Raw genomic sequence first — 18,427 nt, forward strand, 5'->3', positions numbered from 1 at the left:
TATTATTGGTATTGGAAAGACTTGTCAAGAGAACGCAGTCAATAAAGAAGCGTCGTTTTGTTTTCACTGCAAAGAAAGAAATAAAGCTGTCATCAAAGTTTATGCACACATACCGCACGCGCTCACGGACCGCGGAGAGAAACAACTTCAGCCCAACTAACGTGTTAAATTGGCTAATATCTGAGCTCTTTGTTCCAGCCTCAGAGTAACGTAGACATCCGCTTAGAGGCCTACTCCCATTTTCCGAAGCAAACATAAGCGATCAAGGGTGCCGAGCTTGTGATCTCTTCCGCGGACTGGTCACTGGCCACGGCGTGCATCGCCAAAGGCACGGAGAAAGAAACGTTGGCCGAAACGATTACGAAACAACCGCCACTTCAGTGCGGCATGCCGTGCGCATGCGTTGACAGCATGGAGGAAAGAATACAAGGCAGCGCCGCTTGCGTTGATGCATGGTATAGTGGGACGGTAACGGGTACAACGACGATGAGGGAAAAACGGGACTGCGTGAACACTTTTAACGACAGCAGCGCCCCTACGTCTCAACGTTTACGGAAGCTAGTTTTTGTTCATCCGCATGCAGCGCCACCAGTGGCCTTCTATAGCGGTTTTCTCGATTGCTCGCGTTATGCGCTGATGTACTAAATGAACTGTCGGTCAGACTGGCGGGAACGGTTACCAGTTTGTGGTTTGGTTGTGGCGTCAAACTGCGGATTTCTTCATGTCCTCGGGCTGTATTTACTCTTCGACAAAGTGAAGTTTTGCCGGGAGGCGCAAAAAAGGTCAGTGCTGCTTATTTATGTTCTAGTAACGGTTGTTCTTTGACTTGTTCATCACTGCGTCCGATAAACGTGCCGCTCCGCTTCCTCTTCGATGCGAGAAACGTTTTATGTGGGTCGGAGTCGGCTTGACATTTATGGCTGCGTACGTTAGCTAGTGCTATTTAGAAAGTGGCTGGTGCGCGCATTTCTCGAGTCTGCATGTCCGCTTATGGTGTGGTGTTGCTTAGTTGTATATTGACGGTTGCTGTACCTGTCAGCGGTACTGAATCTTCTCGGGTTAGTCGCACGCTATTGTCTCACGCGCACACACTGCACAACATGTTTGTCGGAGCGTCTGTCTTTAGACTTATCGGTATTTTCAAACTTCCGTGTTAATTGCGTTGTGTTGGTCTTGTGAGAGCCATAAATTTACTGTGCTAATTACGCTATTCCGCCTAATGTTAATGTGCGTTCAAGGCGTTAGCGGCAGCACTGCGTACGTTTATCTGTGCTGTGTGTGTAGTTATTCCCGGTTTCTTCCAATGCCTTCGATGAATTCAGATGTTCGATTTACACTAGTCAACTTAAGTTGGCTCCCTGACGTGTAGTGAAATGCAAGGGAAAGTGGTTGTCTCAGCAGTAGCGTAGTAACAAAACGTTCCTTTTGTGGAGGGGAAGGCAGGTGGAAACACGCAGAAAGTGTGGTGCCGTTTCTATGCTGTCAATGTCAGTGGTAACCTGAGACCTCAGAATAATTACCCATAAAACTCACGTGTGGACTATTAGAAGCTTTAACGTCACAAAGTAAGTTTAAAAATAATACATTCCTGCCATTTTATGCTATTAATCTCAGTGGCAGCTCGAGAGTTGGAATAATTTTCAAAACGCTCGGGTGCAAAGTTGTTGCATCATGATGTGCACCAAACATTAATCCATTTCTGTTCTACTTTGAACGTAGAAATTATACTGCAAAAGCAGATTGCTACATTCTGTATTCATACTCTATGACCTGTTCAGAAAGAGTATATGGCTGACTGTGGAGACATTTGGCCCTCCGCTGATAGGTTGTGACAAATGTTTTTGTTCCTCTGCAGAAAAAAAATCAAAAATTATTTCCTTTCTTTACATGCTCCTGCGAAGTCATGGCTGTGGCATTCACTGGCTGAAGACATCTTTGGCATGCTGAAGGGTCGTCGGGGAGAGTGTGGCGGATTATGAATGCCCTGTGGAGCTCATAAGCCACAAAAGAGTGCTTTTTGAGTCGTGCATATTGTGCAGATATTCACCAGTTCTCATAGACCAAGGACAGGTGAGCTTAAAGTATGTTCAAATATTTTTATATTTTTGTTTAGCAAGAAAAGATTACCAGGGCTTCCGCTGTAAAAAAGGCATTCTACTTTCGTCGAACGAATCAGACATTGTTCAATATTTTCTCGTGCTCCCTGGGTAAAGCAAGGCATAAATTTATTCTCTGATATTTTTGTACTGTTTATTTTCTAGGCAATAGGGCGAAGGTAGACCTAAAACAGTGGTACATGGAATGCATATGGCCATTTTAATTGTATTTGGACCCCTTCTTGGACGTGTATCATCAGAAGGCAACACATTAAAGCTCTTGCACGGGATGAAATCATTGCATTCTACAAGTAAGTACGCACTGCCATTTTTGGGTCTTTCATGGCGCGTTTTTTGGTAGTTTCTTTATAACTAATGGTTTGAAACTTCTTTTCAGTGACAGCTTGGCCTGTGGCTCAAGGTGACAGTAGGAGCTTTTCGGAACACGTTAGCGAAACTTTCCTTGAAGTGCACTTCGAGACTGCCCTGGCAGAAACACCCGGGTCTTAATTTTGGTTGGGTAAGCTGGCATTTTGTTTTTGCGAGACTCAATTTCTGGGTCTGTTCGTCCTAATAAAATCTCAGTGTTAAGAAGTTATAGTGAACGCCAATATTGGCCATTGTGTTCACATTCCGCCTATTACGGATGCTCCAACAGTGGCCAAAAAAAACCACTATTTTGTATTTTAGTTTTGTAAATATTTAGCTTTTACACCTTGAGAGTTGTTGTGATTTGCCAGCACCACGGACACGCCCAACGTGGTTGCTGCTACAACAATACGGTGGCAACTGACGATTTAAATTTCCCGCTTTTAATACGCCCGTAGCACCAATAATACTCCCAAATACAGGCGTAGCATGAGTAATGCTTGCATTGGATTTTGATAGGTGATTAAATAAGGGGTAATTTTTTTAAAGGGAATTGTTTAGAGTACAGGAAGTGATGTCTGCAATAAAATGTGCTATAGTTGTGATTTATAAGAACATTGTGCAACAGCCTAGTTCAGCGTTAGACAACTCAACTTCTGGCTCATACCACTACGCACCATGGAGGAATACACATCGATAGGGAAATATTTTAGGTGGAAATAATGCCACAAAAAATTTCTGCCACAGTGCGATATTTATGATTTTCTTGTGACTGGCCATTTATTTCTTTGTGGTAGAAACATCGTTTAGCTGTAAGTTATATTAAGCCAGCCTCACTACAGCATTCTAGGGAGCACATTATACAGTACAGAGAACATTTTTTGCAGAGAGAAGGTGTGTAAAATATAATGCCGAAAGGTGATTATAGTAATTATTATTTGATTAATAAACGAAACCTCTCAAGGATAAAAAACGTTATATTAAGGATACCGATGCAGCAAAGTGGGATACTTTCCAGAATCAGGGCAATTTCATTGATTGTCTGTGGTGATATTGTTTAGCGCATTTTCACCTTTAGCAGCACTCCCAGAAAAAAACCCAAGAAATCACTGATTTTAAATTAATTACTGTGTTATGAAAGGGACTAAGCAACTCACTCATTTAAACCAACCATGTCACCAAATTTTCTTGTTTCCTTGAAGGTACATGAGGTGAGCAGTAAGTCTTCTCGAGGCCCAGTTATTCTGAGAGAAGGGACTGGCGGCATCAATATTGCCCGCAAGAAACACATCACGGATTCGCCGCCTGCATTGTCACGTCAGGATGTGGTCATCCTCTTCGCCGCATATGTCATCTTTTTCGTGTCATCATGTTCATATGGTTGTGTGCCTATGAAGAGTTCTTGGGACTTTTGCAGGGAGTTCTTGGAAAGCATGAGAAGTTTGACAGTGGCCTGGTGTCATTTAAGTTGGAGTCTCTGTTGAAATACTTGAAGTGTTCAGCTCTACTTGGGATTTTAAATTATTGGTAGAGGTTAAAGTATCTCTTAAAAGGCATGAAGGAGGTCAGATGAAAGGCATGGAGGGGGTGAAATCAGATGAAGAGGTTTAAGTTACTGGCACATGCAAGTTTCATGTCAACTGAACACTGAAGTCATGCCTTATTTTTCATCATTGGCACAATGCGCAGGCTGCCTTTGAATCTATAGTGGGTGGTAATGTAGTTCATGGCACCGCATTGTAACGTCCTTATTATTCAAGTGTAGCTCATGATATTTTTTTTTCATGGCAGTGCTGCTGCTGATGCAAAAGTGACAGTGATTATTTACGCAGATGGCTTTCGCTTTCATTGATAAATTTTAGTACCGGATATGAGCTGACACCCATGACCTAGAAGAATTGAAAATGTGCGTATTTGGCTTGAACAAGTTTTCTTCTTTGAACAAAGCTGCATTTCTTGCTTGGCAGAAGCAGGGCTTTGGTCACAATTACACTGATAGCAAGACGGGAGGGTTTTTATAGCACGCAACTGTGAATTTCACCTAAGGTAAAATGTTGAGGCTGGAAAAAATGCTTTCAAGTCTGCTTTGTAAAACTGGTCACCTGTATGATTAAACGCTGGCTTGTTTGCTTCTTAAGGATGTCTGACTTGTTCCCGCTTGAATTGATGACGTATATGATTAGTCTGCTTGTTAAATTTTAATATGTGTAACATGCTTCCAGCTACCTGGTTTGCAAAATTATATAAGATTCACGCTGGCTTTTGTGAGATTTCTTGGGATGAATTATTTTAAACAACTACATATTGTTTGGGCAAGTAACGTGCCTTAAGTCAGGCCTTTTCAGGACGCTGATAAAGTCTATTTTGCCTACAAATAGCTTGATGTTACACTTACGTCTGGTGTCAGGAAACTACTATCTTTAATAATCACGTTTTAATGGTGGCATACTGCTACATGTGACCTCTCGTGTCAAAATGTTTTATCGTTAATCTTGGCTCGAGCGTTGTTTTCCTAAACTCTTGCACTGCACTGTTGTAGGTTTGTGATAATACAACCGTGTATGGGTTGTTTTTAGGCCTTTCCCTACAATTTAATAGCAAACTGCATTTTCCCAAACAGTTATGCGTAAACATAGTATGGCAAGCGCAATGAGTCATTCCGCCTTTGAATTACCTTGGTTTATCTGATAAGACAGCATATTTGATGCTCACTGTTGTATAATGTCTGTGTCAGTGCCACGGTAGACGCACACGTATATTTATTTGTGAAGCAGTTGCCCCTAATACCGTCTTTATTAACCATGTTTTTGAGTAAAGGTGAATATGAGAAAATGCCACTTCGAGCCTAGTGTTATCGTTATGGTATTTATTCCTTGTACGTTGGTCATTTTCTGTGCAATTTAAAATAGACAGCTATTAAAATCTGAAATGTATTCATGCTAACACCCAATAAAGTTGTATAGTATATTGAAAAGCAGTGTATGAGTCATAATAGTTGGTTTCGTGCGTATTTTAATGCAAGTATATTGTTTCTTTTACATGCAGCTGAAAGTCAGAAGAGGATTCTGCGGGTGAAGCCAAAGACTGTGTGCCGCTCTAGGTGCCTCAGACCAACTTTTATGTAGAACTGTGCTCCGATAGGCAACTGTTGGGAACTGTCAGGGACCACACTGCTCCGATGGTTTCTACTTTCAAATTGTTGGTATCACTGCGGGTCATATATCAAGGCTGTGTTAAAATGGTGCTTGCGGTCTCCTGCTGATACCAATGCATCCGCCAGCCTGGCATATGACCTCGGTGTATACCGACAGGAAAGCAGAAATATTGGAAAAGTGGAGTCCCATAGACAGCTTCCCAATGCCTATAGGAACACCGTTTTATATAAACAGCTGGCCTGAAGATACCTGGAACGGCGCACCGGATAAATTCCATAATCATTTTACATGGATCAATGTTCCAGTAACTTAAACTACCCTTTTATTTGGAACAGTGATCCGCATACTTTTATTTGGAACACCGATCCACATAATTTAGTTGCAAAAATATGTGGGGAACTGTTCCACTTAATTTTCAGGATATGTGGAACACGGTTCCAAATATATAACTGGAACTTTTTTGCAAAAAAGTTCCAGTTACTAAGTGGATCTTACGTGGAACCAGATTAAGAGTGTAGTGACGGTATTGATTTTTTTATCCCACAGACTTTGCACGCACGCATTGCGAATAACCTTAGGCGCTTTCGTATATGCCCGCCTGTTGGTCTGCTTTGAGTTTCTCATGTTTATCAGCCACACCTAGATTGAACACCGTAACCTAGCGTTAGAGATCGTATCGCCGCAATTTCAAGCTCTCTGACTCTGCCACCATCATGGATTGGCGGCCATCCATTATCCCCGCGCGAAAAATAAAGCAGCTTATGCAACTATTTGGCTGTCGAGAGTTCATATCTTTCCTCCAAGCTTTCATGCAAAATTACCCATACGAACTGCAGAAAGAGGAGTGCCGGTGTGCGGAATTGCTCACGTAGCACTCGTCGTGAGGGGTTTTTGTTGAGCAGTAATGCAATACGTTCCATTTGAGCGTCCGTATGGCCGCTTTGCAGTGGGGAAATTCGATGCCCTTCTTTTCACCCAGAAATGATATATAGCAGCGACGAAGTTTTTAGAGGCGAGGCTCGCTACCATTAACGCGTGAGGTTGACGGCCACGCGATTACTATCCACTTGTTGGAGGATGAAGATTAGAATTTTTTCTTTTTTTTTTAACTTTTTAAGCATATGACACTTGCTTTGTAATTAGAGAACGGCAGTGCTGTGCTGCCGTCGACGTGTGTACGCGGGGTAGGGTCCTCTTCAAGCCAGCGCCTGTGCTGGCTTTTTGACTACTCTCCTTGCAACGTGACATGTAAATACATAAATGAATAAATTTCGATTTTAAATTTGAATTTGAATTTGAAATCGTCCGGACAAGTTCACCAAGAACACCGAGCTGGCGGCACGTGTGCTGGCCCTATAGCCCTGTGACGCGGTGTATACTATCCATGCTCATAACGCGGGATGGCCATTAGTCTGGCCTAGAACAGAGTAAGCCACGTGGTTGTGCGTCGTAATATCTCAAAATTTTCCGTAATATCTCAACTATTTCCAACCATTGTCCTATACGTGCCGTGTGCAGGTGACATTCGGGCTTCATGAAATTGTTTACAATGGACAAGGCCTGCGCTGTCATCGGCAAAACGCAACATCCGTACCGAAAATATTACATCCAGTACCGGTTTTTTAAAAATCCCCCCCTCCCCCCCCCCCCCCCCCCCCCCCCTAAAAAAAGAGAGAGAGAACTCTAGTCTTGAACAAAGTGTATGCAATGTATGCTATGCTGAGCGTGTATGTTACTCTATGCCGGGCGGAATGTTTATCGTTCCGACCGAACCCCTTCGGGGTGGTGGTCATCCCGAGCACGGCCGCTCGATGGAAACTAGGTCCGGCCTGCTCATTCACGCGCCGGCAATGGGCGGCGGCGTGAGAGCGGAGTTGTCAGTTGCCGCCGCTACTTTCGGCGGGGGCGCCACGCATCGGTGACAGCTCCCGCGGCGGTCGCTTCGGGGTGCCTACGGAATACCGACGGTCATCGTTCCTTCAAACGTCGTTCACTCGCGTTGTAACATGCGTATCTGGAAAATAATAACACCACAATTTACGGCAAAGACATGCCTTCAACATCTAAGAATTTCATCTGTTTGACGGCGGTAAGTAATTCTTGCTCGCGGTTTAAAAGGACTAAAGCGATGCGACCGCTCCCGCGACCCAGTTCCCGCGATGTTCGGGAATATGACTGTAGATGTTACAATGCCAATTCGGTTTGAACACTGCAGCCCGTTTGTGCTGAAAAATAAAATTCTGTTAAGCTGCCATTCACCATATGCTAATTGAAGGACAATGTTAAAACGGCCGTGTTTTAACATGGCCAAGCACAGGCTCAGCAGCACCAGGGCTGTCTCATGTTTGAATTCAGGCACGGTAATTTTGCCCCGAACTACGTGTCCCCAAATGCGGAGAAATAGTTGGCCACATCACTTAGTAAACCAGTTATTTACTCGTTAAACAGGGACGTAAAATGCTGAGATGCGCTGCGAACCTGATTGTTTTGCTAGAGAAACATCTGCGTGCTATAGGTAATGTGTTTGTGGTTTGCTTTCTTCTTTCCGTATTTCGTTTGAATCGTGGTTTGATTTCGCATGTGCGATCGAGTGTCCCGTATGTGTGAAATTTGTTGTGTGAAGTCTGAAAGGCCGCTTGGGTGTGTATTCAAAGATGTAATAAAAACTGCGTGCGAGTGAGAACTTGTGTATTTCTGCGTGATTCTATGTCGTCAGCATTTGCACTGCTTGTCGTGTTTTATTCTGAACAGCAACGAATTAGCTCAGCTTCCAGTTTTAGTAATCCGTACATGTTAACTTCAGGAGAGTGGAACCGGAATAACCCGGGCAAGCAACACGGTTGGAACCCGGCCCCTCGATGGGATCCATCGAGCAGCCGTGGTCGGAAGGATTAATTCGGCTTGCACCATCGCGGGTGGGCGACGGGCGAGGTCATGAAAGCGAAGCTTACGGTTGCCGCTTGTACTCGCAGTGGGGCGCCACGTATCAGCGCAGACTACGGTTTGGGCGCGAAAAGCAGCAGTGGCGGGAGTGTTGAAGCTCGCGTGAGCGCTTTGAGCTTTTCGTTTCGCATACTTCCGCGCATTGCGCGCTTAATATAACGTACTAGTGTGCTTCAGGCTATGAAATGCCTAAGTACTGCTGCGTGCCGCGCTGCAAGTCGAATTCCTCGAAAACCTCGGACGTCTGCTACCACGAGTTTCCGGCCAAAGAGCAACTCCGTGACGCCTGGCTGCACAACATCAACATCTCCCGTCAAGGTATCGACAAGGGCAGCCAATGGAAACCAAGCTCCCGATCAGTCGTTTGCTCGCTGCACTTCAAAGAGGATGACTACAAGGTGGGATTGAAGCGCAAGTTCTTGCTACCAACAGCTGTGCCGACAAGATTCCCGTCGTACCCAACGTACATGCAGCCGGGAAGCCCGAAAAGAAGGAGGGCGCTTGTTCGGCCGCCGCTCGAGGCGTGTGCGCCGTCATCTCAAACAAGCAATGAAGAGCAAGTGAGCACAATGGTTGCATAAAATTAGACGATTGAACGTTCAATTCTGGACCTAACTGGGAATGAAGAAAGAGATCAACCGCACTCACCGGCAGAGGAAGACACAATCCTGTACGCTCTCACGGACATGCTATCATGCGGCCAACGTAATTTTGAGACTCGAGAATGCCAGACTTGGTTCGATCTGGCAGGCTTTTTTGATAACACCAAGAGAAATGCCCGCCGCCTTAAAATGAAAGAAAACAGACTAAACGAAAAACTACAAAAACTGAAAAAACGCTGCGACGAATTTCGCGAACAAGTGAAGAAGTTCGAGGAGGACCGCGCTGTACAGGCAGTTCGACACAGCATACAAATTTGTAAGCTCCTTTCAGACACCGTATTCCCACACCTCGCAGACTGTCCGCTGATGTGGTGCGCCATCAACAGGGACCGGCACCACTGTCATGAGCTGTGCGAAATGGTCTTGAAAAAGCTATTGAGGCTGCTTCTTGCCACCTGGGCTGGCGACGTTAGCTCAGTGGAGAATTCACTGAAGCTTTCGCGAAAACATTTCTCGCCAAAGGTTTTCCGCTTGTAAAGCTGATGGCCGGTGAGCCATAGGCGAAGAGGACTTACATATTTTCTGACAAACCCAATAAATCCCCCTTTAAATGGTGTATTAAATTTATCCTTGATGTCCCAGCGATTTAATTTCAATTACCTTTCAACTGTATATTACTTTTTGCAACTAGTGTAAATCAAAGAACGACTGCCACAGTTTTACCCCATTCCAACTGCATCCTTTCCGAGTTTTGGTTCCCATGTAAATAGTGCTCTTGTTGCAATTAATCAGTTCATAGTTGCGTTCACCGTGTCCACTTTATTCGTGTGTCCTCCATAATTTTGTGTACTCTGTAACCTAACGCGCAGTCTAACAATATTTCCAAAAGAAATGGGCCAATGGACCCTGAAAGGTATTAAGATTATTCCAGTTCCCTTTGAAAACGCAGTTAAATCAAGGTGTGAAAATATCCAGTCACATTTGTCAAACGCGCATTGAGAAATGGGCGTGTACGGCGCAGCATAAAACGTTTACGTAATTTTTACGTACGCGCAAGTTATAACGCCTTTTGTTATAAATAAATGCGGTTGCTCAGACTAGCTTGCCACGCCAAATATTATTCCTGAAAGCCTTGGGAAAGTCTTTAGAAAGAAATCCGCCTATTGCGCTCGACTTTGTCAATGCGCCACATGATGATGTCGCATGCGGCGCGCTAAAAGGAAAACAAATTTAGCGCTGTGCCTACTTCTGAAATAATAGTTAGTACGTGACGCCTATATCGTGAGTTTCCCCCTCACGTATCACCGCATATTATTATAAATTATATAGATGCTGACTTCTGCCGTCGGTGCAGTCATGAACAACTTACACCGCATTGAAACCGTGACCGCGGCCGGCAGCCGCCGCTCTTCTTTCACCGATGATTAGCGCCACGACTAACGCTGCGGCGGAAAGGGAAACTAACGCCGTCACCGGCGGAGAGGCGCGTTCGGCAGGCCGGACCTAGTTTCCATCGAGCGGCCGTGTCCCGAGCAATGAAAACTACCCATTAGCCGTCAGGCTGTTAGACCAATTTCCCTGATTATAACAACGTGCAAACCTTTGAGCGGACGGTGACCAACCGATCTTCTCGGTGGCTTTAAACAATCGGAAATATGATCGGGCTGAAGTCGAACAGAGACAACCCCATGGAGTTCGGCCTTTCTGTTCGGTTGTACCAATCTAAAAAATGCTTCTTAGTCTGCGAGCCCCTAGGAGCACAACCCCTGCGGTTAAAGAAGCAAAGTAGGCCAACGACGAGGCGCAGCATAAGTTTGTACTCGAAAAATCTAGTCTGCGCTGTGGCATCGCGCGCAATGCAAAAACGACGTTTGGCATTGCGCGATGCTACGGCGCAGATCACATTTTTTGCTACAATCGTGCGTCAGGATTAGTAATTTTCGAGATTTCCCCACTTTCACGCAGCACTTGGCCATTAAGGTGTAGGCCCACGGATGTTTTTATACGCTTTAAAAAAAGCTCTCTTTAGTTTTACCTTCCCCACAATGCACTTGAATGAACAATTCATGCAGCCTGCAATGGCAATTCGGCGAACGACGGTGCTGAGCACACGATTTTACTCAGAAGTTCGGTCTCCGAATGCGAGCGTGACCTTCTGCCTTGCGCAGCGCCACGGCGGAGGTCAGATGTTTTACTTACATTGTTTGCACGGCACTGCCATTCGCCGAATTTGCTTTGTTGGCGGCACGGATTGGTTACTGTAGTGCATTCTTGGAAGCTGGGCCACGGGGTTGCCGTACTTTGAAGGGTGTCTTCCCTGTTTCACCTCACAGATGAACACATTCAGCACACGATGGACACCCCAAGAGAGCAGTGCCACCCTCCTTCATGGGTGTTCACCGTGTGTTTATCAACGGAAATCCGAATACGGCTGTTCGTTATAATGCAAATACACTCCACTTACCGTCGCCGGTGTCGTATTCGCTTCCCGGCGCTGTCCACTCCAAGGTAACGTTGGGTGACTCGAGACGCCTTACGCTAAGGTCACGTACCACGCCGGGCGAAAACATGGTATTTGTCGGCCTGGGGCCAAGGCCGACGGGACTAGGCGCCCAAAACGAGCCGACAAACTCTTCTCTGGAGAATGTTGCGCCTGTGCTGTCATCCGAAGCAACAGCTCCCGCGAGGCTGCCGTTTGCCCTGACGAGCACGCTGTACCAGCCGCCGATCCTAGATGACGGCAAGAAGTAGCCGCTGTACACGCCATCTCCTTTGGTCATGTCAGGCTCTGCGCCAGAGAGAGGAAGAGGACGGCTGTTAAGTAGCACCGCACCGCTCTGGCTCTGCGCCAGAGAGAGGAAGAGGACGGCGCAAGTAGCACCGCAGCATGGTCCCTGCGCTTCCCTTTCGTATCGAGCTATAATTCACGGAAACAGGTGTGCCATGTAGATTTTAAATTTTCTTCCTCCGTGTAGTGTGAACCGCTTGGCGTGCAACTGTGTGGTGAACGGTTATTATACTGCTTTTATTTGTGTCTGTCTGCGCCTGAGAAATTTGTATTCAGATGGGACAGAAAACAGCGCCTCGCACAATTTTTTTTTGTCTGGCTATCTACGAGTGCGTTAATCCACCTACGCAGAAGACAAGTGATAGGCAAAACAAGCTCACATTTAACAAAAGAAGCGCGCACAAAGAGTGCCCATAAATAGAATGAACGCGCAAAGAAAGCTAAAACGTACACTACAAAACTATAAAACTGGGAGTCAAACGAAAGATTTAATTTCTGCAACCTAATTTTTATGACCCAGAAGGTCCATTGTTTTTTTCTTTCATCTTTGCATCACTTAACTTATATTAAAGGTAATTTGAAGAGTAAAAATTCAAGGGCTCAGGTTTCTAGTCTGAAGACAGAGCCAACAGTCAAATTTAGTTTATATGCTTTGCGTATAAAAGCTAGGACTACAAACAAGTTTGCCACGAACCAAGCGAACTGCAAGTATTACCTATTTAATCTTTCAAAATTGACACCAATCGTTCAGTACACTCCTCTCTATTGTACCAATATAGGCAGCCCAACATATATACCCCTTACCTACTGCAGTTTTTTTAAGAGACTGGAGAAAAATGGTAAGTTATTTTTTTGCCGCTGATGTCGAAGCACACAACGTCTCCTATAGACACAACGTCTGGTGTATAATATTCGCGCTACTTATGTGACTATTTGTAAAAAAAAAGCATCAAATCTGGGGATAACACTCCAAATATAAATCTGAACTACGTGAGAAAGGCCACAATAAGTGCTGTGTGCCTGGATACCCTACGAATGCTCCTAATCTGAAAACAAAAACAAAAACAAAAACAAAACAAAGCAACGCGTGTTCGCGTTTCACGACTCGTTCTTGGGTGTGTGCAGGCAACGGTGAGTAATGCTTTGCATGTGGGCTCTGAATGACGTACCGCGTGCGACGTACCAAGAAGTCCATTGTCCCGGAGCTGGATGACTGTTGGAGTAGCACTGCCATGCGCGACGTGGTAGACGACCGCCTCGACAAGGGCCCCCTTCACGACCTGCTCGCCGTACAGGAGCTCAGCATACAGAACTTGGGGTAGGCCAGTCGGCAGCTCCAACTATGTAAGGAAATTGGATCACAACTACGGATGAGCTTCCATGACGAGCGTGTACTGTTGCACTGACCCTAGAAATATCGAGCGAAAATTTTGGATTATGAATTTTAATCTGTCTGCATGATCATAGAACGAACTTCCAAATGAAACTTAAGCAGGTTGTTTTATTTTAGTGTGGAATGCATTTGTTTTCCTAGACGCTGCGTGGTGTTATGTGGCATGGCTTTGTGGCGGAAATGTGACGGCTCGTGCCAAGGCCAAGAGCATTGCCACAGCCGAGTCACCCCAGCAGCGGTGGGGGGGGGGGGAGAGAGAGAGAGAGAGAGAGAGAGAGAGAGAGAGAGAGAGAGAGAGAGAGAGAGAGAGAGAGAGAGAGAGAGAGAGAGAGAGAGAGAGAGAGAGAGAGAGAGAGAGAGAGAGAGAGAGAGAGAGAGAGAGAGAGAGAGAGAGAGAGAGAATACATTTATTGAGCGTCTAAATTGGGAGTGGTTCCTTATTCACTGGAGCCCATATGACGTCATGGCTGCCTACACCGGTCGACCAGCGCAAGCTGGGTCGCCAGTGAGGAGCTGGACATCAAACTCCAGCAGCGGATGACGAAGCGGCGCCGCTGCGCCGCCGCCACATGGCCCCTCCCGCGCAGACGAATTTGCCCACCAGACGGCCGGCAGGTCCGGCAGAGAGTAAGCGGTTGTTGAGAGGAACAACCACGCCTCGACAGTTGGCCCACACTGTGAACATCTTTTCCGCGTGGTTATGAGCCAGGAGCATGGTTGAAGGGGCGTGGTCTGGTGGTGGTGAACTGCTTGCCTGCGACCCCTCGTACACTCAAGGGATAAGATACAGGTTCGGAAGTGCAAAGAAGTGCCTCGGGAGGTTCTAAGACTGCAGCGTAGCCCTGAATAACACGCCAGCAACAGTAAACCATGACGAGGCCAAGGATACGACGAAGCAGGCGGAATGACTCCGCGCGCGGGAAGCCCTCATATTGGTGGGAAGAGGTCGTACACCGACAGGGTTAACGAGGTGGCTAACAAGCCAGCACGTAAAAATACTTGGGGTAAAGGGGGAACTTTGGCCCACCCTTCCTCCCACCCTCACCCGGTTCCGGCGTCCCTGGATGGCAGAGCTTATTTAGGCTGGTAACGGCAGGTGACACGACTACCATTATTTTTCTACCGTTGATGGCAAGCAATCCAGACACAGGACGCATGTTTGGCCAATGCGATTAAAAAAATCAACTATATTCTATTCTCATCTCTTTTTATTTAGGTATAGTTTAATCGCAGGTATCTCCCGATACGACTTTGCCCCTAGCTGATGCTAACTGTGGCTGTGATTTGGACTGTGGGTGGAGTGTTGTCTAAAAATTTTGCTGCGTCTACTTGGCCACGTTGCACAGGAATCATAAATCGCCGATCATGAAAGAGAAAATTTAATTAATGTTAAAGAGGCCAGACATACTATTGGCCGAAACTGCATTGCTCACAGCACAGGCCGCACGTTTTCCGGTCCCACTATATGGTATATTGGGCCCCGTCAATAGGTTATTTTGCCTCCTTTATCACAGTGATTGGTTATTCAGCTGCGTTTTGGTGAACTTAGAAGCTCTACATGTTTAAAAATAGTAACTTCTGCACGTGCAGATCCTTTCAACGCGGGAAGGCTTACTTAACTATTTTGGCGAACGTGCACCCCAGCCGGCGTCCGCAAAAGGCGCCCACATAACACATGCCGCAGAAACACTCGGCGCACGCTCAATTCCCATTGGATGCGGCGAGTTCCGTATCTCGCACATCAGAAATAAAACACAAAGAAGAGCCCGCCCATGGGCTACATCCGCGAAATCTAAATCCGCGAAATCAATCGATGGTGGATTCCGCGGATGTAGAAACACAAACTCTTTGTGAAGCCTTCCGTATATTGCAGTTTATAGCACTCTTGTGCCTAGTTTGATGCGCAGCAGCGGGAGCGGAAGACGCGGGCATGCGACGCCCCGACGTTAGGACTAACACCACGCTTTGAGGTAAAACGTCGTCAACCTGCACCCGAAGCGTGGCATAGAAAGCTCTTCCCTCTACGCAAGATGGAAGAGCTTTAATTTTTTTTTTCGCGTGTGTATGCTAGTAACGAGACATTCAGTCGTAAATAAGCAGGAGGTTAGTGCATCAATGCGCGCCGGTCTTGGACGTCGTGTCGCATAAGCAGTTAAGAACGCCTGAGGTCGTTGAAAATTCCAATAACCTTGGCGTGAGTTTTCGTATGACAGGGAGGCCATTGAAAATGTGAGGGCAATTGCTAAACTGGATGGCGTGTAGGTTGGGTGCAAGTGGTGACAGTTGGGCTGAATATTGCAGCGAACCATGCATGGGGTTTGCTTGTTTATGTTTCGTCTTTACTGCCCGGCCGCACCTAGCTGTGTTATCAGTGTCCTAAGCGAAGCCCGTGTTCCATTCTTTATTTTTATGCCGCATGGGTTATCTCATTCTGATAAGGAGAGCGTTTCGCCCTAACTTCACTAGGCCAGAATAATCTTTTTTGATCTAAAATGTTCTGGATGCAAATCGACGGTTCGAGAAACACTCGCGCCGAAGGATAAAAGCCTGCAAAGCAGACGCCGCGGGTATTCGATTCGCAGACACTCGCCAGAGTCAACACTTTGTTGACTGCTGCTTCACCGCCTGTGTATTCTTTGAGTTGTTAGGGGAGCGCAAGTTCGTTCCAATAAACTTGCTTTTCCTTCAAGCCAATTGCGACATCTTTGGCTTCGTGACAATGTGGATTGGACGGAAATCCTCATGTGGGGATCATGTCGGCATAGTAGTTACAAACGTAAGGGGGCGGCGAAATATGTATCAACGAAAACAAACTGTGATAACGTGTCGGGAGTAAAAAGGTCAGCAGTGTTCAATGACGCCCTCTGCAAATTCACGGAGCAAAAGGAACATTAACGCACCTTTTTCCGGCGAAACCACCCACGTAGGCGAACTCTAGGTTCTTGCGAAGTACCACGAACGCTGGCCATAAAAGAACAGCGTTGACTGCTCTTCCGTGCTTTGACCGCGTAAGTTACGGTCGTCCCACCAGGATCCTGTAAACGAAAAAACAAAAGCCGGCTTGTTTGCACGTATAATGCTAGCTATGACAATTCTTGTTAATTTGGCGCAATAATTGTTCATTGAAGGTGGTTAGAGCTTACATGCGCATGAAATGTTTTTTTTTTGTTTTTGAAAAACATGTGTTCAGTAAAGACAACTGTACACAGTCGCCGTAATGCCTCGCACCTCTGTAAGGAGTTGCTCCGTGGCAAACATCGACATTTTAACCCTGTACGAAGGCACCGCCGACCCATTGAATGTGACATCGCTTTCTTCAATGCTGTACACGTCTGGGCAGGCCACGATGAATGAGAGCACGTCCGCATCAAATGGCCTGAAGCTGAAGCTGCCGCTGATCCCGTCGTTGAGAATCACGTCCGTCCTTTGGAAGACCTGCGGGCGGGCGGTGTAGGGCAAATCACTTCATGTTCCGTCTTTGAAATGCGTAAGGGTGCTGAAGCAGGGCACTCACAAAGACCTGAAATAAATGTGCGAATACATAAACGAAAACTGGATGTTCACGTTGTTTTCTTTACATGATATCAGACACGAGAGAACCCAATTTATAGCCAAAATAAATTCCTTCAATGCTTTACTAGTCACAAAACTGCTCCGTAACTCAATGGGAGAACTTTATACGCTGCCGCCGCGCGGTGGCGCCACCATCCGACTGAGGTCACTCCTCGGGCGGCGTTGCGCTGGCTCGAACGACGGATCTCGAGACGCGGCGAGTTGTGTTTATTTTGTGCGGGAAAGAAATGTAACGTGAATCTCGCGCTGTTGTGGTGCGACTTAAGTAATGCAACGACGATGCCGAACACGTGCTGTGTCCGGAATATCGTTCCGGGCACAAGGCTACAACAGAAAAAGTTTCCTTGTTCTGTTTACCGAGCGACGGGGAGCTGCGTGAGAAATGAAAGCGCGCCATTCCAAGGCAAGAAACGGGCGATTCAGCTTCGATTCCAAGTATGTGAGAGTGTATGCGAATGCAATGTGTGGGAGAATGAAAAAAAGCAATGTACCCTTTTGAGAGCCTCCTGGACCTATAATTGTACAAGGCTAACTTAAACCGGATTTTTGTCACATCAGTCAGGTAGCTGTGCTGCATTACCTGTTAGCAAACTTGTATTGCCTTGCGCTCAGGCTCGCATGTAAAGAAAGCTTCGTGATGTCCTTGTGCTTTTACTTTTCATATTTCCACGAACTATCGCTTAGGATTCGTTTTATTTGTTTCGCAACCTCGCGTGGCCGCTTCCGGTTTTCGTATCTGGTGTTTCAACCGACTCTCTTTTTGTCGTACATCGCGTCATGCAATATTGTTTGATATGGAAACTGTGTCACCTTGTCACTAATTCGATTTTTTTGTTTTTTCGACAATGTTCTCGATCCTATTTCCATAGATCTGAAATCCGAAAATAAAGCTTGCATAGTAAACGCCGCGGAACTAACTTTATTCTACCCCCCCCCCCCTTTCCTCTTCCCCAGCCCATCTCTCTGTCGAAGTGGCTCACAGCCCTAGGGGTATTGCCCTTCTCCCCAAGTATAAGTGTCTACTTGATCCATAACAGTATATCATAGGTAAAAAGAAACATCTACAACCAGTGCATACTGCCGGTAATGACATACGAAGTTGAAACTTAGGTTAGCTCAACGGGCCATGGGACGAATAATGTTAGGAATAACACTCAAGGGCAAGAAACGAGCTACCAGGATCACAGAACAAACTAGAGTTGACGATATAATAGTTCAAATAAAGAAAAAGAAGCGAACTAGGGCTGGCCATGTAGAGAGACGAACCGAGAACCGGTGGACCATTAGGGTAACAGAGTGGATACCAAGAGATGTGTCTAGAAGAAGGGGAAGGCCAGTAATGTGATGGAGGGATGAAATACGGAACTTCGGGGGTAAACTGGGGACTCCAGTGGCGCAGGACAGGAGTGGTTGGAGGTCAATGGGAGAAGCCTTTGTCCTGCAGTGGACCTGAGCAGGCTGATGATGGGGATGGTGTGTTCTTTTTACTCTCGGCGCATCCAATAGTC

At 46.1% G+C, this 18,427-nt stretch overlaps 1 protein-coding gene and 1 long non-coding RNA gene across 2 annotated transcripts in view; one reads left to right on the forward strand and one right to left on the reverse strand.

Annotated features, from left to right (window-relative positions):
- LOC144155621 (calcium-activated chloride channel regulator 4A-like) overlaps window positions 1-18,427 on the reverse strand; it is a 54,430-nt gene that overhangs the window by 14,840 nt on the left and 21,163 nt on the right. The window contains exons 9-12 of the mRNA XM_077687179.1: window positions 16,575-16,781; window positions 16,247-16,381; window positions 13,137-13,293; window positions 11,630-11,953 (exon numbers count right to left, since the gene is read on the reverse strand). Coding sequence (XP_077543305.1) covers window positions 11,630-11,953; window positions 13,137-13,293; window positions 16,247-16,381; window positions 16,575-16,781 — 823 coding nt within the window. The remainder of the gene's footprint in view (window positions 1-11,629; window positions 11,954-13,136; window positions 13,294-16,246; window positions 16,382-16,574; window positions 16,782-18,427) is intronic.
- LOC144155620 (uncharacterized) lies at window positions 667-6,140 on the forward strand. The gene is made up of 5 exons (XR_013319602.1): window positions 667-782; window positions 1,902-2,070; window positions 2,262-2,407; window positions 2,494-2,616; window positions 3,668-6,140. It is a non-coding gene; the product is annotated as an uncharacterized LOC144155620 (long non-coding RNA).

Source organism: Haemaphysalis longicornis, unplaced genomic scaffold, assembly GCF_048455015.1.
Source record: "Haemaphysalis longicornis isolate Haplotype H1 unplaced genomic scaffold, Haemaphysalis longicornis Haplotype H1 scaffold_1, whole genome shotgun sequence".
Lineage (NCBI taxonomy): Eukaryota > Metazoa > Arthropoda > Arachnida > Ixodida > Ixodidae > Haemaphysalis > Haemaphysalis longicornis.